Source organism: Cervus canadensis, chromosome 10, assembly GCF_019320065.1.
Source record: "Cervus canadensis isolate Bull #8, Minnesota chromosome 10, ASM1932006v1, whole genome shotgun sequence".
In the NCBI taxonomy this organism is placed as follows: domain Eukaryota; kingdom Metazoa; phylum Chordata; class Mammalia; order Artiodactyla; family Cervidae; genus Cervus; species Cervus canadensis.
In genome coordinates, this window is record NC_057395.1 from 38,259,317 (window position 1) to 38,282,034 (window position 22,718).

At 38.6% G+C, this 22,718-nt stretch overlaps 1 protein-coding gene across 4 annotated transcripts in view; it reads left to right on the forward strand.

Moving 5' to 3' along the window:
* Positions 1–21,870, forward strand: part of MPP7 (membrane palmitoylated protein 7) — a 215,453-nt gene extending 193,583 nt beyond the window's left edge. For all 4 annotated transcript variants that reach the window (XM_043479644.1, XM_043479643.1, XM_043479645.1 and 1 more), the window contains 5 exons: positions 8,142–8,222; positions 14,534–14,627; positions 16,263–16,371; positions 17,390–17,533; positions 18,990–21,870. In XM_043479644.1, the coding sequence (XP_043335579.1) occupies positions 8,142–8,222; positions 14,534–14,627; positions 16,263–16,371; positions 17,390–17,533; positions 18,990–19,169 (608 nt within the window). In that variant the 3' untranslated portion in view covers positions 19,170–21,870. The remainder of the gene's footprint in view (positions 1–8,141; positions 8,223–14,533; positions 14,628–16,262; positions 16,372–17,389; positions 17,534–18,989) is intronic.
* The last annotated feature ends 848 nt before the right edge of the window (positions 21,871–22,718 follow it).

Sequence of the window (22,718 nt, forward strand, 5' to 3'; positions counted from 1 at the left end):
GTAGCCTCATTGAAAAAGTTGCATTTTCAAACAAACTGTTGAGTAAAGAAATTATCCATGCTCTGTCCTACTCAGCTAAGGCAGACTCAAGGATGGTTTTATCTTGCCTTTTAGTTTTATTGCACTCTTGTCATAACCCTGAGTCAAGGGTGAGACAAATACTTAAAAGTCATTCTTATCTAAGTCTGGTGTAATAGCTGCTTTGGAAAAAATAATGCTGTTTCAACAAGCTTTCTACTTCCTTTTTCTTTTCATTGCCCTCCTCTTTTTCTTCTCCTCCTCCTCCTGACAGCAACATAAAAATTGATGCTTCATTAATTGCATTTTTCTCTCACTATGAAAGCAACAGAGGAAAGAAAATCAATTTCTCTCAAGGCTCGTTATGAACTGCTAAGTTGCTATGTTTTCTATATAGTTTGATTCCCAGGGAACTTTAAATTGAGTTTTATAAACAGATCTGTCACTCCCCAACACAAAAATCCAGCCACCCACTACTGTGATCATTGTAAGATTGTGAGTCAAACAGCTTGATTGTTTTCATTTTATGCCTTAAGCAGCAAATATAGTAGTGCTACAATATGATAAGTAGACTTTTGATAATATGGATCTGATCCAAGGGATACCTAGAGATTTCATTTGATTTGTTTTGCAATAAATCAAATGAGTAAGTGTGGCTTCTTTTAGGTCACAAAAAACAGTTCGGATATTTATTGCAGTCTTCAGTAATTCTGGTGTTTCATTGGATAGTAAGAGTGACGAGTCTGGCCAATACCATAACACGGCTGGGAGAAAATGCAGAAGGACTGTCATGTTGAGCAGTACAGGTACACTGGAGGTGAACACGCAGAAAAAGCTGCACTGTGTCCGCTGCTTCCCACATAATATACCACCTTCATGTTGTGCCAACCTGTTCAGAGATCAGTAACAGACGTGAACAGTACTTGGTCAGAGCAACAGATTTCTTTCCAATATGCAATTTACTGTTAGACGTAAATAAAAATTATCTTCTTCATACACTGTGGCTTTTAGATGAGTATACGGTATGTTAAGACTAATTGGGCTCATCTCTACCTACCTGAATCTCTTTCTGAGAAGTTTATTTCCTAACAGATTAATGCTATGATTTTTAGCATATTGACCTTTTATGTGTAAGGTACCACCCATCCCGACGTACATTATTAAATTCATCAGCCTTAAGAAAAACTACAACTAAAATTCTGTGCTGGATGTTTACAAATTAGAAATTACTTTATGCTAACTCTTTGTAGGACTACACGAGTGTCATTTGAAAAAAATACCATGTTTCATTGGTCTCTGTAAACATGATTTTCACAATAGTAATACATTATTGTTCTAGTAAATAATTATTCAGTGACTCAGGCTTTGTGGTATATTTATAACAAATAAGTAGATGGTTGAAGTTTCACAGTACAGTCAGAGAGCGTGGCTTTTTTTATTTTTTTGATGTAAAAACATCATAGCTTCTTACATAGAGTGTAAGAATACCCTCATCCAACAACACGAGAGATGACTCTACACATGGACATCAGCAGATGGTCAATACTGAAATCAGATTGATTATATCCTTTTTATTATTATTATTATTATATTCTTTACAGCCCAAGATGGAGAAACTCTATATAGTCAGCAAAAACAAGACCTGGAGCTGACTGTGGCTCAGATCATCAGCTCCTTATTGCAAAATTCAGGCTTAAATTGAAGAAAGTAGGGGAAAATCACTAGGCCATTCAACTAAGACCTAAGTCAAATACCTTATGATTTTAAACAGTGGAAGTGACACATACATTCAGGGGATTAGATCTGGTAGACAAAGTGCCTGAAGAACTATGGATAGAGATTCGTAACATTGTACAGAAGACAGTGACCAAAACCATCCCCAAGAAAAAGAAATGCAAGAAGGTAAAGTGGTTGTCTGAGGAGACTTTACAAAAACCTGAGGAAAGAAGAGAAGCAAAAAGCAAAGGAGAAAGGGAAAGATATACACAACTAAATAAACAAGGCCTTCTGAAATGAACAATGCGAAGAAATAGAGGAAAACAATAGAATGGGAAAGACGTCAGATTTCCTTTCAAATTTCTGCCCCATGCTGAGATTCAGAGTGTGTAGGGTTCTGTAGTTGTCCTTTAAGAGTGGGGTCTCTATTCCCCCACAGCTCTCTGGCTCTCCTGAAAGTAAGCCTCTCTGGCCTTTAAAGCCAGAAGTTCTGGGGACTCATCTTCTTATGTAGGACCCCCAGGCTAGGGAGCTGGATGTGGGACCCGGATGCGTTGCTCTTTGGGGAGAACCTCTGCAATTGTAAATTTCCTCCTGTTAGTGGGTCACCTACCTGGGGGTGGGTCTTGACTATACCTTGTCTCCACCGCTCCTAGCCATCTTGTTGTGGACTTGTTATATCTTTAGTTGTGTAAGATCTTTTCTGCCCTTCTTCAGGTTGTTCTCATTGATAGTTGCTCTATAGATATTTGTTTATGTTGGTGTGCTCATGGTGGGAGGTGAGCTCAGTCTTCCTACTCCATCATCTTGACCCCACCCTCCAAAATCTTTCTTTATAAGATAAAAATAAAGGCATTTTTGCATTAGTAAATGGGCATATTTTCCTAAATGTAAAGCTTTAAATAGAAATTTTACTAGCATGATTTTATTAACCCCCAAATGGGCTGTATTTCTGTGGCTGAAATGAATGAGCCTTTATATAAAACCACACACAACACATTCGCCTACTCTCAGAAAGGAGTTACTAATTAAATGCATTCAAGTATTGAAAGTAATATGCCTTTCTGAAGAACACAAGACATATTATCACTGCTGTGGTATTCTGGGTGAAAATACATAATCATAATCTACAACCAAAAAAGAAAAAGTTATATACCTTTCTAATTATCTTACTTCTCCATTTGATGTATTTTTTACAAGAATTTCAACTAATACAGATGACTCATGGCTTTATTCTTTCTAGAATTTTCATGCAAAATGATTTTCTAAATTCTTATATTAAAAAAAAAACATACTTATTTACGTTTCTGCTTTGAATAGAATCATTCCTTTGTTTTTAAAGCTAGCAAGCCCATCCACTGTATGAATAACATTTACTGCATGCATTCCAAATTAGTGAACTCCAAAATTATTTTTTAATGTACTTTTTTGGCTTCTCCTTTGATATTATCAGTCCTTTTGATTTTCCTTAGTCCTGAATCAATAATCTGAATAGACATGCCCTGTGTATGTTGTCCAGACCCGGTATGCTTGTCATCTTCATTAAGCTTAGTTTAGAATTTTCAGAAGTTCTGCACAGGGTAAGTTTTGAGTTCACTGGATTTGACTTCTGCCATTTTTTGTAGCCTGAGTCTTGTATTCCACAAGTATAACTTTTCATCACTGTTTAAAGTGCGAGGCAACTTGGAATGGGGTGAAAGACTCTGTGAAGTTATGGGTCACAGCTACAAACAGCTGAGCACCTCGTTACCTGAGCCTGTGTCCTGTCAGCATTCTTTCGATAAGATGATGGATTGAGTGGAAAGAATGTGAGCTCTCAAGCAGACACACAGGCTTCTGAATACCAGCTAAGCCACACTCCAGATGTGCGATCTTGGGAAAATTACTTGCCCTTTCATCATCTCGGTTTTCTCATCTGTAAAGCAAGGGTAATACCTTTCTTGCAGGGATGTTTTGAAGATTAGTCATGGTGTATGTGAACCACGTGACACAAGCCTGACACTGTATCGTCTCATCTTTGCCTTTCCAAGGCCTGCTGTCTGTGACTTAAACATGCGCTATTTAGACTGTCTTCTCTGCTTCTCTTTAGCGTGAACGCCTACTTGCTCAGTCGTGTCTGACTCTTTGCAACCCCATGGGCTATACAGTCTGAAATTCTCCAGGCCAGAATACTGGAGTGGGTAGCCATTCCCTTCTCCAGGAGATCTTCCCAACCCAGGGATCAAACCCAGGTCTCCCACATTGCAGGCGGATTCTTTACCAGCTGAGCCACAAGAGAAGCCCTGAACCACCACAGCTGGACACAAACTCTATAGAGTAACTTATTTGTATACATGTGTCAGTGCATTTCACCAATTGTGATAAAAAGTTTGTACACGGAAAAGCAGATGAATGTGTCTCGTTACAGGCTTATGAATGAACCTAACTCTGTGTGCATCCCTAAGCCAGCTGTGGTGTAAGTAGTCTAAATACAAACCAGTCAGCTAAAAATGTGAGTGTATGCCCTTCGATCCCTGGAGAAGGAAATGACAGCCCACTCCAGTATTCCTGCCTGGAGCATCCCATGGACAGAGGAGCCCAGTGGGCTGCAGTCCAAGGGTTACAAAGAGTTGGATGTGACTGAGCACATGCCCTACAACAGAAGAACAGGACAGGAGTGTAGATGTAAGATGTGATCTTAGGGTCAGGGTCTAAAGGAGGAAAACATCTAGAACTTCACCAGTATGGATAACAGAATTGATTCAAGGACGTGGCAGGGAGAATGCTGTTTATTGGTCTGCCAGGCAATTTTGTAGTAAGAATGATTTAACTTATGTCCCTATTTTAGTTATTTTGTGAGAGTATCCCACACAGTATCCCACCATGAAGATAATGTCTTCAAATAACCTAATCTAGGGGAAATTTTTTAAATTATTTGCCACTGCACATTCTTGGCATGGTCTGTGGGTATGCAATAAAGCAAAGTCCCTAGTAAGAGTTAGGTTATAAGGGCTGGAATTGAAAGTAGTCCAAATTTAAGGGTATCACGTTAAAAAGCAGCATACTTTCCCCCCACTAATTCAAACATACCTAGTTTTTTCCTCCAGAGTTAAAATAAATCACTGTGGTTTTTTGGCATGGGTAGAAGAAAGAAAAAAAAAGAAAAAAATGCTAGACTTTCACTCAGCAAATTAGCTCACACTCTGGGAAGTACTCCAGAACTGAGACCTGCTGAAGGAGCAGTGAATTCATGTCCTCCTTTAGTTCTTGGTGCCTTGGTGGGCAGCAGGCAGGCCAGGGCCCACCCACTAGTTAAGTTTTAGTGTTTTCTTTGCTGCTTTTTTATTTTTTTGGAGCATATACAATCAGGTTTGCATCACCTTCAAAGCATCATAAAACCCCTTGCTTTTCTTGTTTGTTTTCTGTTTTTATTTAAAGGAGGAAGTTTGAGCATTTACTCAAAATGTTGTTGGTCCCTTCAGAGGAGATAAAATGCATCAGCTCCTGCATGGTGCCTGGGTTTTGGAGACAATCGATCAGTGCTCATCATTTTTTCTCCCTTCTGCTTCCCTCACAGGGAGACCCCCACCCTGCACCTCCTATCACACTGTACTCCTTTCCTGAACTTAGGGGGACGGATTTCTGTCCCTCAAACTCACTGTTGCAGAGGCAAATCCATCACGCTCCCTTCTGCTTAAGATTCAGGAGCCACGCTCAAATGTGAGCTCCACCAACCTCTGTTAAGACTTTGAGCACGTTATCTAACCAGCACATCCAGACATTCTAGGTGCAAACACTTCTTCCTTTAACTCCCACGCCTTGGGTTCATTTGGCAAATAGTTTTACTTCTGTCACAGCATAATGACTAAAGTGAAGGGTTAATTGCTCAGTCTTTGCAACTCTTTGCAACCCCATGGACTGCAGCCCACCAGGTTCCACTGTCCATGGAATTCTCCAGGCAAGAATACTGGAGTGGGTTGTCACCCCCTTCTCCAGGGGATCTTCCTGACCCAGGGATCGAACCTGGGTCTCCCAGGTTATTTTGGAGCATATACAATCAGGTTTGCATCATCCTCAAAGCATCGTAAAACCCCTTGTATATGCCTATTATGTAATGGGCAAATTCTTGACCATCTGAGCCATTAGGTGCTCAGTAATTACTGAATGTAACTGAAATAAATAAAGCAAACCAATGAGTGCCTACATTTTGCCAAAGGAAGCAATTGGTGAACAAACAGATGACATCGCTGAGTCTGTTAGAGGATAAAGACAAGTAGACAGCTGCGACAGAGTGTGATCTATTGATGTGCACAAGAACATGGTGTTCGACCCACATTTAAAGTGTTAGGGAAAAGCCCCGCAGCTAAGCTGAATCCCGAACAACAGGTGTGACTTAGCAGGCCAGGGAAGGACAGGACTGTTTCTGCAAAAGTGAGAGGCATGTGATGAGGACCCAGCAGCACAAAGGAGAATTCGCCACATTCCAGGACGTGGGGGGTCTCATGCAGCTGGAGTGTGCGGAGAGAGGCGAAAATGAAGGTTATGGAGAAACACGTGGCTCCCAACATGCGATCTGTGCAGACCTGTCAAAGGGTTCGCATTTGACTCTCTTCCCAGTGGAGGAAGAATGGGTGATGCTGGTGGGAAGTGACTAAAGCCTAGAGATGCTGGGACAGGAGTGTGCAGTGACTTGGAGGAAAATACAAGCTTAGGGGGAGGTGTTTTTGAGTTTTCCTGGTCATTCTTATTGTTCTAAGGTATGTGACAATATTAGCTTTTTGAGTACTGTTGGGAAGGAGCTTGAAACAGAAAGCAACAGCAGTGAAGACACAAGAAGAGATGTTCTTAAGAGAAGGTGTCGGTCATGCGCCTGGAGAGAAGGCTGTTGGGGGGTGTGTGGCCAGATCTAGATGTGCGTGTTTGCGGAGAGGACTCTGAGGAATGCGTGTGTGGGCATCTCTGTTCTCCGTGTTGCTGAGGTCTCCTGAGCCTGAGGTGGTGATGGGAGCCCTAGAGGTTAGGTTCATTCAGTGACAATCTGGAGGGCTGACCTCATGGGGAAGGGAAACAACAGAATATGACTCCTGCTCTCACGGTGCCTCTGTTTGGTGGTAGAGATGGGCCATTAAGCAAGGCATCCTCTAGTTGTTTGTTACGATTTTTCAGTATTATGAGGGAGATGTGGGATACTCTGATGACTCAAGGATGAGACACGGGGGCAGGACCTGAGAAAGGGTTGTTTGAGCAGAGCTCTGAAGGACGCATCAGAACCACCTGGGGCTTCTGCACTGCAGGCCAGTTCCTCACCCACAGAGACACTGGGGAAGCCACCTGGGGCTTCAGCTGAAGGGAAGAGTGGAGGCAGGTGTCACCGCTCAAGGGTGACACCATCACTAAACAGACCCGGATGGCAGCGCTGTCCAGGGCTTGTGTCCTTCTGACTTCCAATTTCAGACTTGTGTTTGAAACTGCTTTTTGTTTTCTGGCCACTGTCTCCTAATCATTGCGTGTCACTCTCCCAACCTAGTTATTTTTCTTTGAAGGCAGACTTCACGCGTCATCTCTTATTCTTCACAGCTTTTACATATGCCTTGTTCACTGCAGGTGGTTCAGTATGTCCTCACTGATTTGAATATGTAAGGTCTATGCTTCCCCGGTGGCTCAGACAGTAAAGAATCCGCCCGCAATGTGGGAGACCTGCGTACGATCCCTGGGTTGGGAAGATCCCCTGGAGGAGGACATGGCAACCCACTCCACTTGGTGGGCTACAGTCCACGGGGTCGCAAAGAGTCAGACACCACTGAGCGACTCAGCACACAGCACAAGGTCTATGCAAGTTTTCAAAGACTTAAGGACCAACTGAGAATATACAGGGTTGCAGGGGGTCTTGACGTGGTGCTGACAGTTGTGCAAATTTAAAATGGATAACTAGGTTTGCACCTAAAATCAAGGTTCAGAGATTTTCTTTTATTAAGATCAAAAAATGTTTAAAATTGAAGGGATCCCTATCCAGACTGTGTAATTCCACTTTTTTAAAGGTGAACCTATTTTTAAGCTCTTCTGGATACTGTTACCTGTTAATGTACTCAAACACTCTTGAGTATGTTTCACTGAAAACAAAGATTTCTGATCTTTTTAATGGCAAGGTGGGAATTTAAATTTGAAAAGTAGAAAGGCAAAATACAAAAAAATAATAATTAAAAAATAAAAAGTAGAAAAACCACCAGATAACTCCTAGCTTTTTCTTATGTACAGGTAACTCCCTAGCTTTTTCTTATGTACGACTTGACTAGAGATAATCTCTCTACTTGGGATGCATATGAAGTTGGATACACATTTTTCAGTCCATCTCATGGATTCAGGTCCGTTGTAGGAATGTTTCTCTGGTGTTTTGTTGAGGGATGAATTTCTGTTATCCTGTCTTTCAGGTCCTGTTGGAGTAGGTTTGAATGAACTGAAACGAAAGCTGCTGATCAGTGACACGCAGCACTATGGCGTCACAGTGCCCCGTAAGTTCTGTTCTGTTTGCTGCTACGCGTGCTGGCCCAGCACTCAGACAGCATGCGTGCTGCGGGCTGACTGCCAGCATTCACAGCTGGTCTCCACCCCAGCCCTGGGGGGGACAGAGTGACCTTATCCACATTTTACAGAGGAGGAAACTGAGGCCTGAAAGTTCAGGGGAAAGCCCCAGAGTACACAGGCAAGGTATTTGTTGATTTCCGCTTCCCTACTGAGTTTTTATGGTGAATTTTAGTACATGTATGACATTAAATTCTTACTTACAAGTTTTCTTCTAAATAGAAGTGTATTCTACTTCTTTAATTTCCAGAGTTTTCAACAAGCTTTAAGACCAGAAGGACCAAACTACAGAGAGCTAAAGGAGGCTTCTTGTAAATAAGTGTTTCTTAATTACTTTTCATATTGTAGTCATTGACAAATAGTAAAATGAGCTTTTCATGGCCATATAATCTGAATGTGGTAGGCTTCTTTTCAGTATAGAGAATAAGGTCTGTTTTTATAAACCTGGTTTTCACAAGGCATGCTTACAAATCAAACATGATCCTGGAAGCATTTTGATATTCAGAATAAATGTCATTTAATTACTTAATAATTTGTTGATATTAGGGAGCCATCTAAAAGACTAGACTGAAATGTTGGCTTTTAGTAATGTTAAAAAATAAAGTTGTTTGTATATTGCCCTTAGCAGTGTTCTCCAGTTTTGGACGAGTTTGACTTTATAGTTTTCAGTTACCTCATTACTACATTTTTCCAAGTTATTGTTTATAATCATTTTCAGCCATAAGTTATAGGGTTGCTGATTTCTACCAACAGAGATGAAAGTAAAGGAAAAATGGAAATATGGAATTAAACAGTTTCTTTTTTTTTCCCCTTTAATTATGCACTACTCTCACAAAAGCTGAATTGTAATATGCAAGTCATTAGAAAATCTTGAAAAGCAATTAATAAGCTTACAGGTGAGTGAGTACAGATAAATCCTAGAGAAAAACAGATTACAAAGGAAAAAACAAATTTAATAATTTACTAGTTTCTTCATTGCCTTTGTCTTATTTTGTCCTCCCAACAGTGGTATAAGATGGTCAATATCCCCATTTCACAGAGGAGGAAACAGATAAAAAGGATACTTTGACTTACCCAGAAGTTCTGTAGGCAATAGTTGCACTTGATTTGAAACCAGGTTTCATGTTCTTCCTCCCACATAACACTGCACAAGCCTTTCCAGCTCCAGATCCTCTTTACTGTAGCCCAATGAGAGTGTGTGTGTGCTAAGTCACTTCAGTCATGTCCAACTGTTTGCCACCCTGTGAACTGTAGCCCGCCGGGCTCCTCTGTCCATGGGCTTCTCCAGGCAAGAACACTAGAATGGGTTGCCATGCCCTCCTCCAGGGGATCTTCCTGACCCGGGGATTGAACCCACGTTTCTTATGTCTCCTGCATCAGCAGGTGGGTTCTTTACCACTAGCACCACCTGGAGTAAAAACTAACTTATTTTGAAGAGGATAAATCTTAATAAGAGTGTCTGTCAAATGTAACCCTCCCCAGTAGTTTTGGTATTATTCAAGGCACCTTGGACTTTCCCGGTGGTTCAGATGGTAAATAATCTGCCTGCAATGCAGGAGACCCAGGTTCAATCCCTGGGTAGGGAAGATTCCCTGGAGAAGGAAATGGCAACCCACTCCAGTATTCTTGCCTGGAGTATTCCATGGCCAGAGGAGCCTGGTGGGCTACAGTTCATTGGGTCACAGCACCTTGGACTCAGTGTATTCATCTATTAAATTATTATCTACATCTAAAGTTGTTACAAAAATGAACATCATCCAGAAATGTTCTAGGGATGAGACTCCCCAAAGAAATCCCTAAAGGAGTAATTATCCTTCTTAAACAGGTCTAATGTCAAAAGATCCCCAGAACAATATTTTTCATACTTGCCTGATAATAAGAATCCCTTGAGGTTCCAGAGTGATTCTCGTTTTGGAGATCTGACAGAATTCCTGAAAATCTGTGTTCACAGCCAGCATCCCAGGTGATTCACTGTATTAGACATGTGTGGGAAATACAGCCATTGTATCAAGTGTGGATGATTTAATTAATTAAGGTATTTTTAAGAGCAGTTTTAGAATTTTAGATAGGTTTGGGCTCCCTTGGTGGCACTAGTGGTAAACAATCTGCCAGCTGATGGTTGGGAAGCTCCCCTGGAGGAGGAAATGGCAACCCACTCCAGTATTCTTGCCTGGAAAATCCCATGGACAAAGGAGCCTTGCGGGCTACAGTCCATGGAGTCTCGGAGAGTCGGACACAACTGAAGCGACTTAGCATGCAGCACATAAAAGACTTTATTAGGCAGAGTTATGATTATTTGGAGAAAAATTGCTTTGATTATACCACCAGTGTTGTGTTTGATCTTTAGCTCCATAATCTCCATTCCCACAACCCCTTTTTCATCCTTAATATTGGTGATTTTCTCTTTTTTTTTTTCTCAGTGTGACTCGGCTTTTAAATTTTGTTTTCCTTTATTGTTTTCTAAAAATATTTTGTTAGTTTCTGTTCTTTACTATTTTACATGTGAAAAGAATGTGTATTCTGCTGTTACTGGACGTGATACTACGTAGACATTAACCAGACCCAGGAAGTTGGTAGTGGTGGTCAGATCACCTGTGTCTTGCTGACATTTTGTCTAGTCCTATCAACTGTTGCAAGAGGGGCATTGAAATCTCTTACTCTGATTGTGAGATTGTCCACTTCTCCATTTAACTCAGTCCAATTTTGCTTTGTTACTATGTATGTACAAACTTACAACTGTTATACATTTATCTTTTATCATTTTAAAATATTCTTTTTTTCCTTGAGGTATCTTATCTAAGTAGCCACATCAGCCTTCTTATGCTTACTGTTTACATGGTGTATCATCTTCTGTTTATTCTCAACATATCCGTGTCTTTATATTTAATGTGTCTTCCCTGTAGACTTGTAGACAGTATGTACTGGGATCTTGCTTTTTCACCCATTCTATGGCTCTCTGCCTTTTAAGAGAAATATATGGACAATTAACATTTTTTGAATTGACAAAATGATTTAAGCCACACTTTTATTGTTTTCTGTTTATTCCTTTTGTTTCTTTATTCCTTGTCTACTTTGTGAGGGTGGTATTTGAATGTTCTTTAGTATTCCATTTTAATTTACCTAGTGGCTCTCTGCTTATATCTCTTTGCATTGCTTTTTTGCTGGTTGCTCTCTATGCATATATCTGACCATTCACAGTTTAAGTAACTTTGTGACATTTCACGTAAAATATAGAAACCTTGCAATTATGTAAGTCCCTATGCCTCCACTTCTTTTTGTGTAGTTGTCAAATCTATTATATTTGCATACATTGAAAACTCCAACAGATAACTTTCTCTTTAAATCTGTTTTATGTATTTTAAAGAACTTAAGCAGAAAAAAGTAGACTTCTGTATTTACTCAACTATGTATTCTTCCTGTTCTTTCTTCATTTCTGAAGATATGCTTCCTTCTTAACGTTTCCTTTCAGTCTGAAAAACTTCCTTGAATATTTCCTTTAGCACAGATCTGCTGATGAATTCTACTAGTTTTCCTTCATTCAAGAAAGTCTTTATTTTGCCTTTAATCCTGAAAGGTATTTTGGCCAAAGGTTTTTTTCTTTTAGTATCTTAAAGATATGATTTCATTGATGTTTTATGCATATGATAAGAAATCTGTAGTCATTGAACTCACATATATATTTCCCGTGTATGTACTGTGATTTTGTTTTTGTTGTTGTTTTCTAGATGCTTTCAAGATTTTGTCTTTACTTTTCTTTCACTTTGACTGGTTTGGATGTGCTATGTCCAAGCATTATTGTCATTGAATTTTTCCTGTTTGGGATTTGTTGATTTCTGAAATTTGCAAAATGTATGTCTTTAATCAGATGTTAGCAGTTTGGGACTGTTATTTCTTCAAATACTTTTTTAAGCCTCAGTCTTTTTCAGTCTTTCTGGCATCTCCACTACACATCTGTTAGACATTTCAGTCAACATTTTCATACAGGTCTCTAGGGCTCCATTTATTTTTTTTTTTCAATTTTCTTTCTCTTGGTTGCCCAGATTTTATAATTCCTATTGATCTGTCTTCAAGTTCACTGGCTATTTCCCCTGTCATCTCCATTCTGCTATTGAGCCTATCTAGTGGTTGGTTTTTGTAAAATATATTTCAGTTCTAAAATTTCCATTGTTTTCTTCTTTATAGTTTCTATTTCTTTGCTAAGAATTCATGTTTTCATTCATTTCAGGTGTGTTTTCCTTTACCTTATGAAGCATAATTGCAATAGTTGCTTTAAAGTCTTTGACAGTTCTAACTTCTCAGTCATTTAGGGCTGCCTTCTATTATCTTTCCCTCTGAGAAATAAATGCCCATATTTTTTCAGTTCTTGAATGCTGAATAATAGAAAACTGCATTCTGGATATTATGAATGCTATGTTGTATTGACTCCAGGTCAATAATATTCTGAAAAGTGGTAATGTTTCTATTAAGGAAGTAACCAACTAGTTTATGTTTAGACCATAAGTTTTATCTCATTTTCTATAAATTATGGTTTAAATCTCACTTCAGTTCTCTAAGCTTTGCTATGTTGGTTTGAGTCTGCCCTGTCTTGTGCAGTTAAGGGATCAGTCTGCAATTTGTGTGAATAGTGCAGGTCTCAGCTCCACTCTCTATGCCTTCTGTACATTGGTTTGGGCATGTTCTGTGCTTCTACTACTTGTGGGCTAGGCTGAAGCTTGTGTATTCTAATCTTTGTTGTTGTTTGTTGGTAAGTCGTGTCAGACTTTTGCAACTGCATGGACGGTAGCCCACCAGGCTCCTCTGTCTATGGGATTTCCCAGGCAAGAATGCTGGAATGAGTTGCTATTTCCTCCTCCAGGGGATCTTCCTGACCAGGGATCGAACCTGGGTCTCCTGGTTGGTGGGCAGATTCACTATCACCAAGTCCCCTGGGAAGCCATTCTAATCTTAGTTCACGTCTTGAAACTTGGCTGGTTGGAGTCTGGGCTTCATGTGCACCGCTTAGGGGTTATTCTTAGATTAGTGTTGACTTCTTCACAGAATTGGAGTATTTCCTTCTCTAGCTTTCTCCCTTCCTGGATTCCTTGCACACTCTTCAATGCACAGGGGAGTTTTCTTCCTGGTTCTTTTCACCAGAAAGTCAGGGCTTCGTTGGAATTAGACACACATTCCTCCATACTACTCTGTGAACGAGCCCACCCATAGGGCAAAGGGAAAGAAAGTGAAGTCACTCAGTTGTGTCCAACTCTTTGCAACCCCATGGACTGTAGCCTACCAGGGTCCTCTATCCATGGAATTTTCCAGAGAAGAGTACTGGAGTGGGTTGCCATTTCCTTCTCCAGGGGATCTTCCCAACCCAGGGATCGAACCCTGGTCTCCCTCATTGCATGCAGATGCTTTACCATCTGAGCCACCAGGGAAGTCCCCCATAGGGTAAAGCTAAAGGGAAATAAAAGTTAAACTCTCCCTTACTGAGGCTGACTCTCTTCCACAGTCTGCCTGCTTTATTTGTTTTCAAAGTGTTTGAAACAAAAGTAGATGTTTTGGGTTCAGAGTTTTTAGCTGTAATCAGGAGGGATGGACTGCAGTCAGTTTTATACTTGCCACCTCAGCACTGCAATTCCTGAGGGTTTTACTTTTTGTTTTTTAAAGTTAATACTGTATTTTCTGCTCCATTATAATTCAGTAGCAAATAATTAGGCAAAATCGCTAAAAAGTTTAGAAGTTCACTTGTATTTCAAGAAGATGTTTAGAATTTTGCAAAGGAGAAATGAATAGAGTTCTTTGATTAGTAAAGCAAACATTAATGGCATTCCCCATGTACCATGTGCAAAATAAAATAATTTCAGAGTTTACCTTTCAACCTAGTGAGCAGTAAACTTGCTTCAATGAATAAAGAATCAATAAAAGATGATAATAAGTGTATTATTTGCAAAAAGGGAATTTTTCCTTGAGTTTAAATACCATTTTATTTAATTAACATATTAATGCCCCTTCAGAATGATTAATGGCATAAACACAATGCAATTCAATTTTTAATCCACCTTCAAGTCAATATAACTTTAGTATCAGTGGAAAAACGGAATTAATGGGATTCCTATATTTTATTAGCTAATGTGCTTTTTTAAGTTTTAAATCTTATTTAAGAAAAATCCTTTAATCAAATACATAATTTCTTTTTTAGTATTTCTCTTAGGGTGGCTGATGTAGATACTTTTCTGAACTCTTTTTAATTAAATCACAGATACCACCAGACCAAGAAGAAGCCAGGAGAGTGATGGTGTTGAATATATTTTCATTTCCAAGCATTTGTTTGAGACAGATGTACAAAATAACAAGTATGTGGAAGTTTTTTTAAGAATTTTCATGAAACTACTGTTTTTAAGCATGTGGCCATATATGCAGTTATAAGCAATTCCATTTGAAGTGAATTTTCACTTTTATAATAATATTTGAAACTGATAAAATATAATTCAATTAGTGGTTATTACTAATCTTTGCCTTTAACTTTTCAATAACCTAGAGCTGTTGTGTATCTGGTTAAGTTGAATGTGTAGGGATTATTTTGAAGAGTAAGGGAATGTTGTTAGTGTATTCCTGTCATGTCTTCCCACCCCACTCACTGAATCTTAACGTAGAATTTGGATAGAACTTTATTTTAAAAACTAGTAACTGTGTAATAGATCCCTAGATACGATCTATAGCCACTAGACCAATGGTCAGTGACAAGAGCCCTGGCCCTTCGACTTTGAGGAAAAGAATTTCCACAAAGACAGAAAGTAGTGAAGCAACTGAAGTATTTATTAAGAGGAAAAAGAGTATAGTATGATGTGTGGACAGACACGAGTGGCCTGAGAGAATGAGTCGCTGAGCTGCACCCTCGTGGCAGTCTGAATTACTTTTATGGGGTTTTCTTCTGGGTTTCCTTTGACCAGTCATTTAGATTTGCCTGGTTCACAGTCCATATTTGGTATATCTCAGGATCCTTCCATGTGTGCACATGCATGTCTTAGCCAAGATGGATCCTACACAAAGGCATATGGGTAGAGAACATCCTTTAACATAACTCCCCTTTGGCCTCCAAGGAGCCTTTTTTGCATGTGTATGGTCAGGGAGGTCTCCTGACTTTGAGAAATATGTCACCTGGGCAGGGCCCAGACTCCTCCCTTAATTGCCCTGCTATTCTCCTCCTGGAGTTACAGTCAATAGGGAATGAATCTCCCAATCTCTTTATGCTGATGGGGGGGGTGGGGGGGATGGGGAGTGTGGGTAGGGCCCATCTACCTCCTGCCTCAGTTCCAGCATTTGCCACATACCTCTGTCTCTCACTGGCTTTTCAAAAGTTAAATAAAAAATAATGTTAATCATCTTGCTTGTACCATATCTTCTAGCAAGCCCTAAGTCTCCTACCCCCAGGTTTTCCATTTGCTTAAGGATAATATTTTAGGCTATCAGAGAGCAGTGTGTGTATTAATGCAAGATTGTGGGATTTTATTGAAACATCAAAATGCTTTTTTCATGTTCAGCACAGTGATTTTGAGTTTTTATAGCACGTGATCAGCCGCCCTGGTTCCATTAGCCACCAGCCAGTCCCTCCTCTTATGCTAAAGCTGAGCTTGGTTATTCTTTCGTGTGTAGTGAAATTTCAGTAGTTTCTATTGTTTGGTTTATTCACTGTTTTATTGCATTGCATTAGCTCTGAAAAAGAGGTGATGGAAAACATTAGAGTACTGCTGGACTAAAGTACTTCTTTCTGCTTAAGTGTAATACAAGCAAGTGTTACTGATTTGAAAAAGTAAAATAGAAGATTTTTTTTAGAAATTGACATTCTGAAGTACTTGGACCTAGTTATTTTATTAAAAACAGTTTGAAAATTACATGTTCAGCAAAACATCTTTTATATATATGAATTATGTCTGCTATATATATGTGTATATATACATGTAATTCACAAATGATTCTAATTTCTACAGGTTTATTGAATATGGTGAATATAAAAACAACTATTATGGCACAAGTATAGACTCAGTTCGGTCTGTCCTGGCTAAAAACAAAGTTTGTTTGTTGGATGTTCAGCCTCATGTAAGTGAAGTGACCTAGTCAACACACTTCTAGCCCATCTGAGCATTTCATTATGGGGTAAATCTGAAATCTACTCACATTTGGCATTTAGGTGCCTTTCCTAAGGTGACAAAAGCATTTAAATGTAATTTGAGAAGGCTCTGCTGAAAAAAATAAAAGCCAATGTTGTTAGAAGAAAGCCTGGAGATGTGTGTTTGTTAGATTCAGTGTTTGCCAAGTATAATGACTTACTTATTCTATGTATTTTATAAATAAAAATATATTACATTGTATGTAAAATGTATTCTCTTGTATGCATTATAAGTGTTCATAATTGTTGGCAATGGACATTTTGGTTCTCCATCCTCTTTCATGGATTTTGGATCTATAATTAGCCTAGAAATGTAAAATCCTGGCAAGATCTGTGGGCGGCTCACAGGAGTTGTACGGCTGCCGGGCAGAGCTCACCTGGCACCCTGGGGATTCGGTACAGGTGGATTGAGAGACGGTGGGTGAAGCAGCTCACTTTGCTGTCTCACCACAGACCACCTCCATCACCGCCCCCCACCCCATGCTCCTCACTACCCGGGAGCAGTGCTGACTTAAAAGCAGGAGACTTGCCCCTGAAGGGGACTTTGAAGGCAGGATGAAAGAGAAGGGACACCTCATTCTGAGAGCAGAAGGCTTAGATGGCACGGCTGGAAGACTTGCATGTAAAGAAAATTAACTGATAGCGTCTTTGGGGTATTAGATCTAAGAACTAGCTTTCCGGTATTTTTAGCTGCTTCTCCTCAAGATTGAATGATGGCATATTTCAAAGCATTTTAAAGACAGGTTGCATTCTCCATTTGTCCAGAGGTATCTATCTAGTAACATTTAATTGTCAACAAATGATTGAACAATAATATAGTGAAAGGCCTGCTAACCTTAATTAGGAAATAATTTTAAGGAATTTCCTCCTTAGAAAATTCAGTTTTACTACAAAACTTACTCCTGATATTATGAAGAAATGAAAGAAAATGTATTTCCTTCCTTGCAGACAGTGAAGCACTTAAGGACACTAGAATTTAAGCCGTTTGTGATATTTATAAAGCCTCCATCAATAGAGCGTTTGAGGGAAACAAGAAAAAATGCAAAGATTATCTCAAGCAGAGACGACCAAGGTGCTGCAAAGCCCTTTACGGTGAGTATGAAGATGCCTCACTGAAAATACATAAGCAGGAATTAAAGTCATATATGTTGTGAATGAATCTTCATATTACATTGACTCAAAGACTATTTTGTGCATTTTACACATATTACATTGACTCAAAGACTATTTTGTGCATTTTATGCAGGTATTTTATGCATACTTATAAAATTTCTGAGGGCACGTGTAAAAAAAACCACTGAGTTTTCAACTAGCCTTATTTTTAAAGGGGAAAATACTGGTTGGTTACTATTACTCATTAATAGTCTAGATGAAGATTTAATAATTTGCCTTTTGTACCAACATCATATATAGCATAATAAAAGAAAAAGCATCATTTGGGGTATAGGACAAATAGACTCGTATTGTTCAATTTGTATTTCCTTTGACTGCTGTTAGAAATGGCACCGGAAACTTTCACAACATTGTTGATGGGCTATACTCCAAAATAAAAGGTTTAAAAAAGAAATCACAGCTGTGGTGGGTTAATGATTAGAATGACTGGCAGGGTCTCTGATCGTTTTTTGTTTTTAACCTTAAGACAGTGTATCATACTTTAGGATCAAGAGAATGGCAGAAGCATTTTTCCCCTCCCTCTTTTAAGTAACTCATCTTTAACCTTAGTCCATAATCTGTAAACTATTAATTGTGGGTATCAAATACATATGATGTTTTTTATTCCCAGTATTTTTTAAATATCTTTTTTTTTCTAAACTACTGACAGTATACAACCATACTAAATAGGTACTGTTACATGATGTTAATTACTCAGGGCTCTGGATTAACACTAAAATTAAAATCTCTGTTGTGAGAATCTTCTGTGACCTTGAGATATCGACTCTGAAATGACTTCAGGATGTCACAGTATAAAGAATTACTGTATTATTTATTACAGTCTTTTACAATGTAAAGGTTTCTCAATGAAGATAATAAACGATAACATCGTCCAAAGATTTAACTCACATATATGTATGTGGTCTTGCTATATAACCAACTAAAATTCTTCCTGGTTTCAAAAATGTATAAAGGACACTCATCCACTTGCACTGAAACATAGAAAGACATGGTATACGTGTCCTTTCATAAATGTATCCAACTCTGAAAAAGTAGTTTTTCTTATACATTCCTTGCTATGAATAAATGTGGACAATGCAGGCAAAGCAGGATAAACGCTTCTACTTTAATACTGGAACATCCCTGTAATGATAAGTGACTAATTATCCTGAAAGGTGGGAGTTTTGACTCTTGTCAGAGCAGTTTTAGTTACAAGCAAATAGAGAGTATTAGAAATTACGGCTTCTGAAGAATTTACAATTAAAGAGTGTAATTTTCTTTCATGGCTGAGGTGAAATAGTGAACACAGAACAGCATTAGATAAACCAGTTGTGTAATAACTGCACTGATGTGATGAAACTGCCTGGTTAACCAGTTCTATTTAATACTTTTGTAGGAAGACGACTTTCAAGAAATGATTAAATCTGCCCAGATAATGGAGAGTCAGTATGGTCATCTTTTTGACAAAACTATAGTAAATGATGATCTTGCTGTGGCCTTCAATGAGCTGAAAACAACTTTTGACAAATTAGAGACAGATACTCATTGGGTTCCAGTGAGCTGGTTACATTCATAACTATGGGAAGTTTTTATCTTTTTTTTGTAGAGTGCATGATTAAATCAGTTACCATTTTGGTGGTAGGGTTTTTTTTTTTAATCTATATCACTGTTAGAGATGTGCAATCTTGGTTAAAATTGAATGTTGGTTTTGTATCTTTTTATAGTCTTATTTCAAACACATGTTTGAGTATAAGATCCAGAATTAAAATGTGCACAGTACTGTATTCTGAGCAGAGCTTTGAGCTGTCTGGCTGAATACAAAGCTCTACCTCCAAGAGGAGGTTGAACTTTTTATAGAAAGTCTTAGCTAGAGTATATACATGGGCGTCCAGTGCTTCTGCTGGTCTCAGACGTGGTCACTGCCTTTGCCATTTGCATGTTAGCCATTGAAGATGCTAAGTTAACAGCCTTAAGCAGCTCCAGACAAGACAGCTTAGGTGTACTTTGGGTGGATCATCATAGATGCACCTGGACCGGCAGTAAGGTGGAGTCCTCTCACTATCCCAAAAGTGCAACATTTTCTCTTACATAGACACATGTAGTCACAGTGTGCACTCTCAAGAATCTCTCTTTAGAGGAATTACTGAAAATCTGTCTCAACCAGTGGCCTTCGTGTTCTAGCTTGAGAAGGCTTTGTGAGTACATACCAGTGACTCAATGAATGTTTAATAAGGGAAGGTAGGCTTTGAAAATTATTACATATGAAACTAAAAACCTTTCCTTGTTAGAATGGTGATTACATACCCAAAAGCACTGATTACAGAGGACAATTTTATTTATAAATTCTCAGACATTTCTTTCTGGAGTCACCATAAATTCTGGAGCCAGTTTTCTGACTTTGCATTTCCCCAGTAGATTACAAGAATGAATCCTATTCTAAATGTAGGTTTTACATGTTGCTGATACAGTTAAAGAAAATGTGACCATTTTCTCAAATATGTGCAGTTGATCACTATATTTAAATTTCACTATAAATTGTATTTTAGAAAACTGTTCATGTAATGTTAACTTATTTCTTTGTCATCAAAATATTTCTTTACATTGGCCAGATACCATCCTAATCTTGCTGTTTTTTAAGAAGTTTAAGAAAGACTCTCATATTGTAAATATATAGATGGGATCTCTCATCTTTCTTTGATACTACTGATCTTCAGCGAGTAAATTATACAGCTCAAAATACTAGAAATGTGCATAGTTGTATAAAAGAATATGCGTCCCATTCTTGCCTGCAGTAAGACCCTGCCCATCAGAGCATCATCGTATCTGTGACTTTTAAACAGAAAAAAAAAAATATTTTTGTTGATTTCTAAAGAGAGTTTAGATGTCCTGTTTAAAGAAAAATAGTGTAGTGAAATTTTATATATTTATGAAATATTTGAAAGGCATATTTTTTTAATTATCAAATGAGGCTATTCATAAAACAAATTGTATGTAAAGATGTCATTAATTTAAAATAGTTTTTTAAATCGGGGTCAACATTCCATGTAAATATTTTGACCTTTGTTTGTACTCAGATCCACATGTGTGCTCTGTGCATATCTGATAGCATGGCTCACCAGCTTTCTTCATACATGTGAGATTTCATGCCTGATACACACTCGCAGCTAAACAGTTAGATAACCAGTGTTACCTGACAGCCTAATCCAAACAGCAAATTCTAAGTTAATTAAGTAAACAGCAACCAATTCAGCTTAAAAAGAGGTTTGGGGTTGCCAAGTCTAATACTGAAGCCATACGTCATGGTTGTGTGGCTGGTCTAAGAAAAGTACAAGTCTTCCTTGGATGGTTTGGGTAATATTCTTTTTGAACACTGATTGAAATTTCCAGTAAGTTGACTTTCTAGGAAATGAATTATAATTTAGGTAGGCCGAATTCTTTGTTCAGAAATAGAACATGGTTTGTTTTTGTTTTTTGCCTCAATTTTTTACTGTGGAGGTAGAGATCGTGTGATAAAAATGGAGTCCCTTTTGGTGGTGGGGATGGTGATGGAGGTGTTATAAAAGTATAACTGTCCAATCTCTCTCCCTTTTTACACTAGAGCTGAAAAGTATTTTTTAAAATAATGGAAAAGGGGCAATTCAGCAATTTAAACAATCTTTCCTCAATAGTACACATATGTGGTCTTGCTAGTGACGTCTACATAGCCACCTTGATGCTTAGAAAGAGATTCAGTTCTCTCTAATTTAGTAAGGCTAGTAGCTCCATGGGCTTGGGGATAAATGTTGCAAAGGGCCCTTGATCCTGTATTGGTGTACCCCTGGCTCCCTCTTGAGGGAGGAGAAACTGGTTCTTTAGGCAGCCTGCTCCCAAGACAATGTCAGACACTATTTGAGAGAACAGGAATATTTATTTTTTTAAGTCCAAATATTTAATATCCAAGATTAAGAAGATAAGTCTGTATTCCCATCAATAACAAACTGGAATCTGTTTTGTTTTTTTTTTTTAGGTGAAATTGAAATACCATTTTTACCATTATTTTACTTACCAGTATAGACATTATTGATATCTTTAAGGCTGACCTTCCTGGTATCATGTAATGACTGAATGTATCTAAATTGTAATAATTTAAAATTGACAAGCATATAAAGAAAAACTATGTTGTTAAACGTTTCCTGAAGATACAGATTTTTATTATTTATTTTCTTTTTGACTAGTAAGAGTTTATAAATAAAAGGAATGGAAAACTTTTGAGCATAATAAAGTTTCTTCAAATTATATGTATACTTTCTTGAAGATTGCTCTTGCACTTGGTATATACTTCACTGTTTCTGATGGTAGAACAAGTTTTCTTACTGACACCATGTGATTTGAACTGCCTCTGTCAAAAACAAAATTTCATATTTGTTTCAGACCTTAATTGGCTTCATCAAAGTTGTTGGAGAGATGAAATCCACTAGCCTCAATCTTACCCAGTCCAGCCATTCAAAGTTGTGGAGGAAAAAATGGGATGGTTGATCTCAGCCTGTCCACGGTGGAAACACCCCATGGAGCATTCATTACCCATGTCCTCTGCCTGAGTTGGAGGTTGAAGTGAAAGTGTTAGTCACTCAGTCATGTCCAACTTTTGTGACCCCATGGACTGTAGCCTGCCAGGCTTCTCTGTCCATGGGATTCTCCAGGCAAGAATACTGGAATGGGTTGCCATTTCCTCCTGCAAGGGATCTTCCTGACCCAGGGGTTGAGCCGGTTGTCTCCTACATTGGAGGCAGACTTTTTTTTTTTTTTTTTACCATCATCTGAGCCTATTGAAGACAAACTGCCACCTCTTACAGACAAACTAATTAACTTTGGCCTTGCTTCAGTGGTTGAGCCCATTAGCCCAGCCCTGCTTTCACTGAGAACATCACCTGTTAGGACCATGGGATCTGGAGCGATTTTAAGTTTGGCTTTGCCTATTATTAGTTTTATGGTCTCGTTTAATCTTACCAGTCACTCATTTTCTGATCAAAAAATCATAGCGGTAATAATAGTGCTTACCTCATAGACCTGTTGAATGCTGTTGACCCTGGGATGCTGCAGTCCATGGGGTCACAAAGGATCAGACACGACCGAGTGACTGAACTGA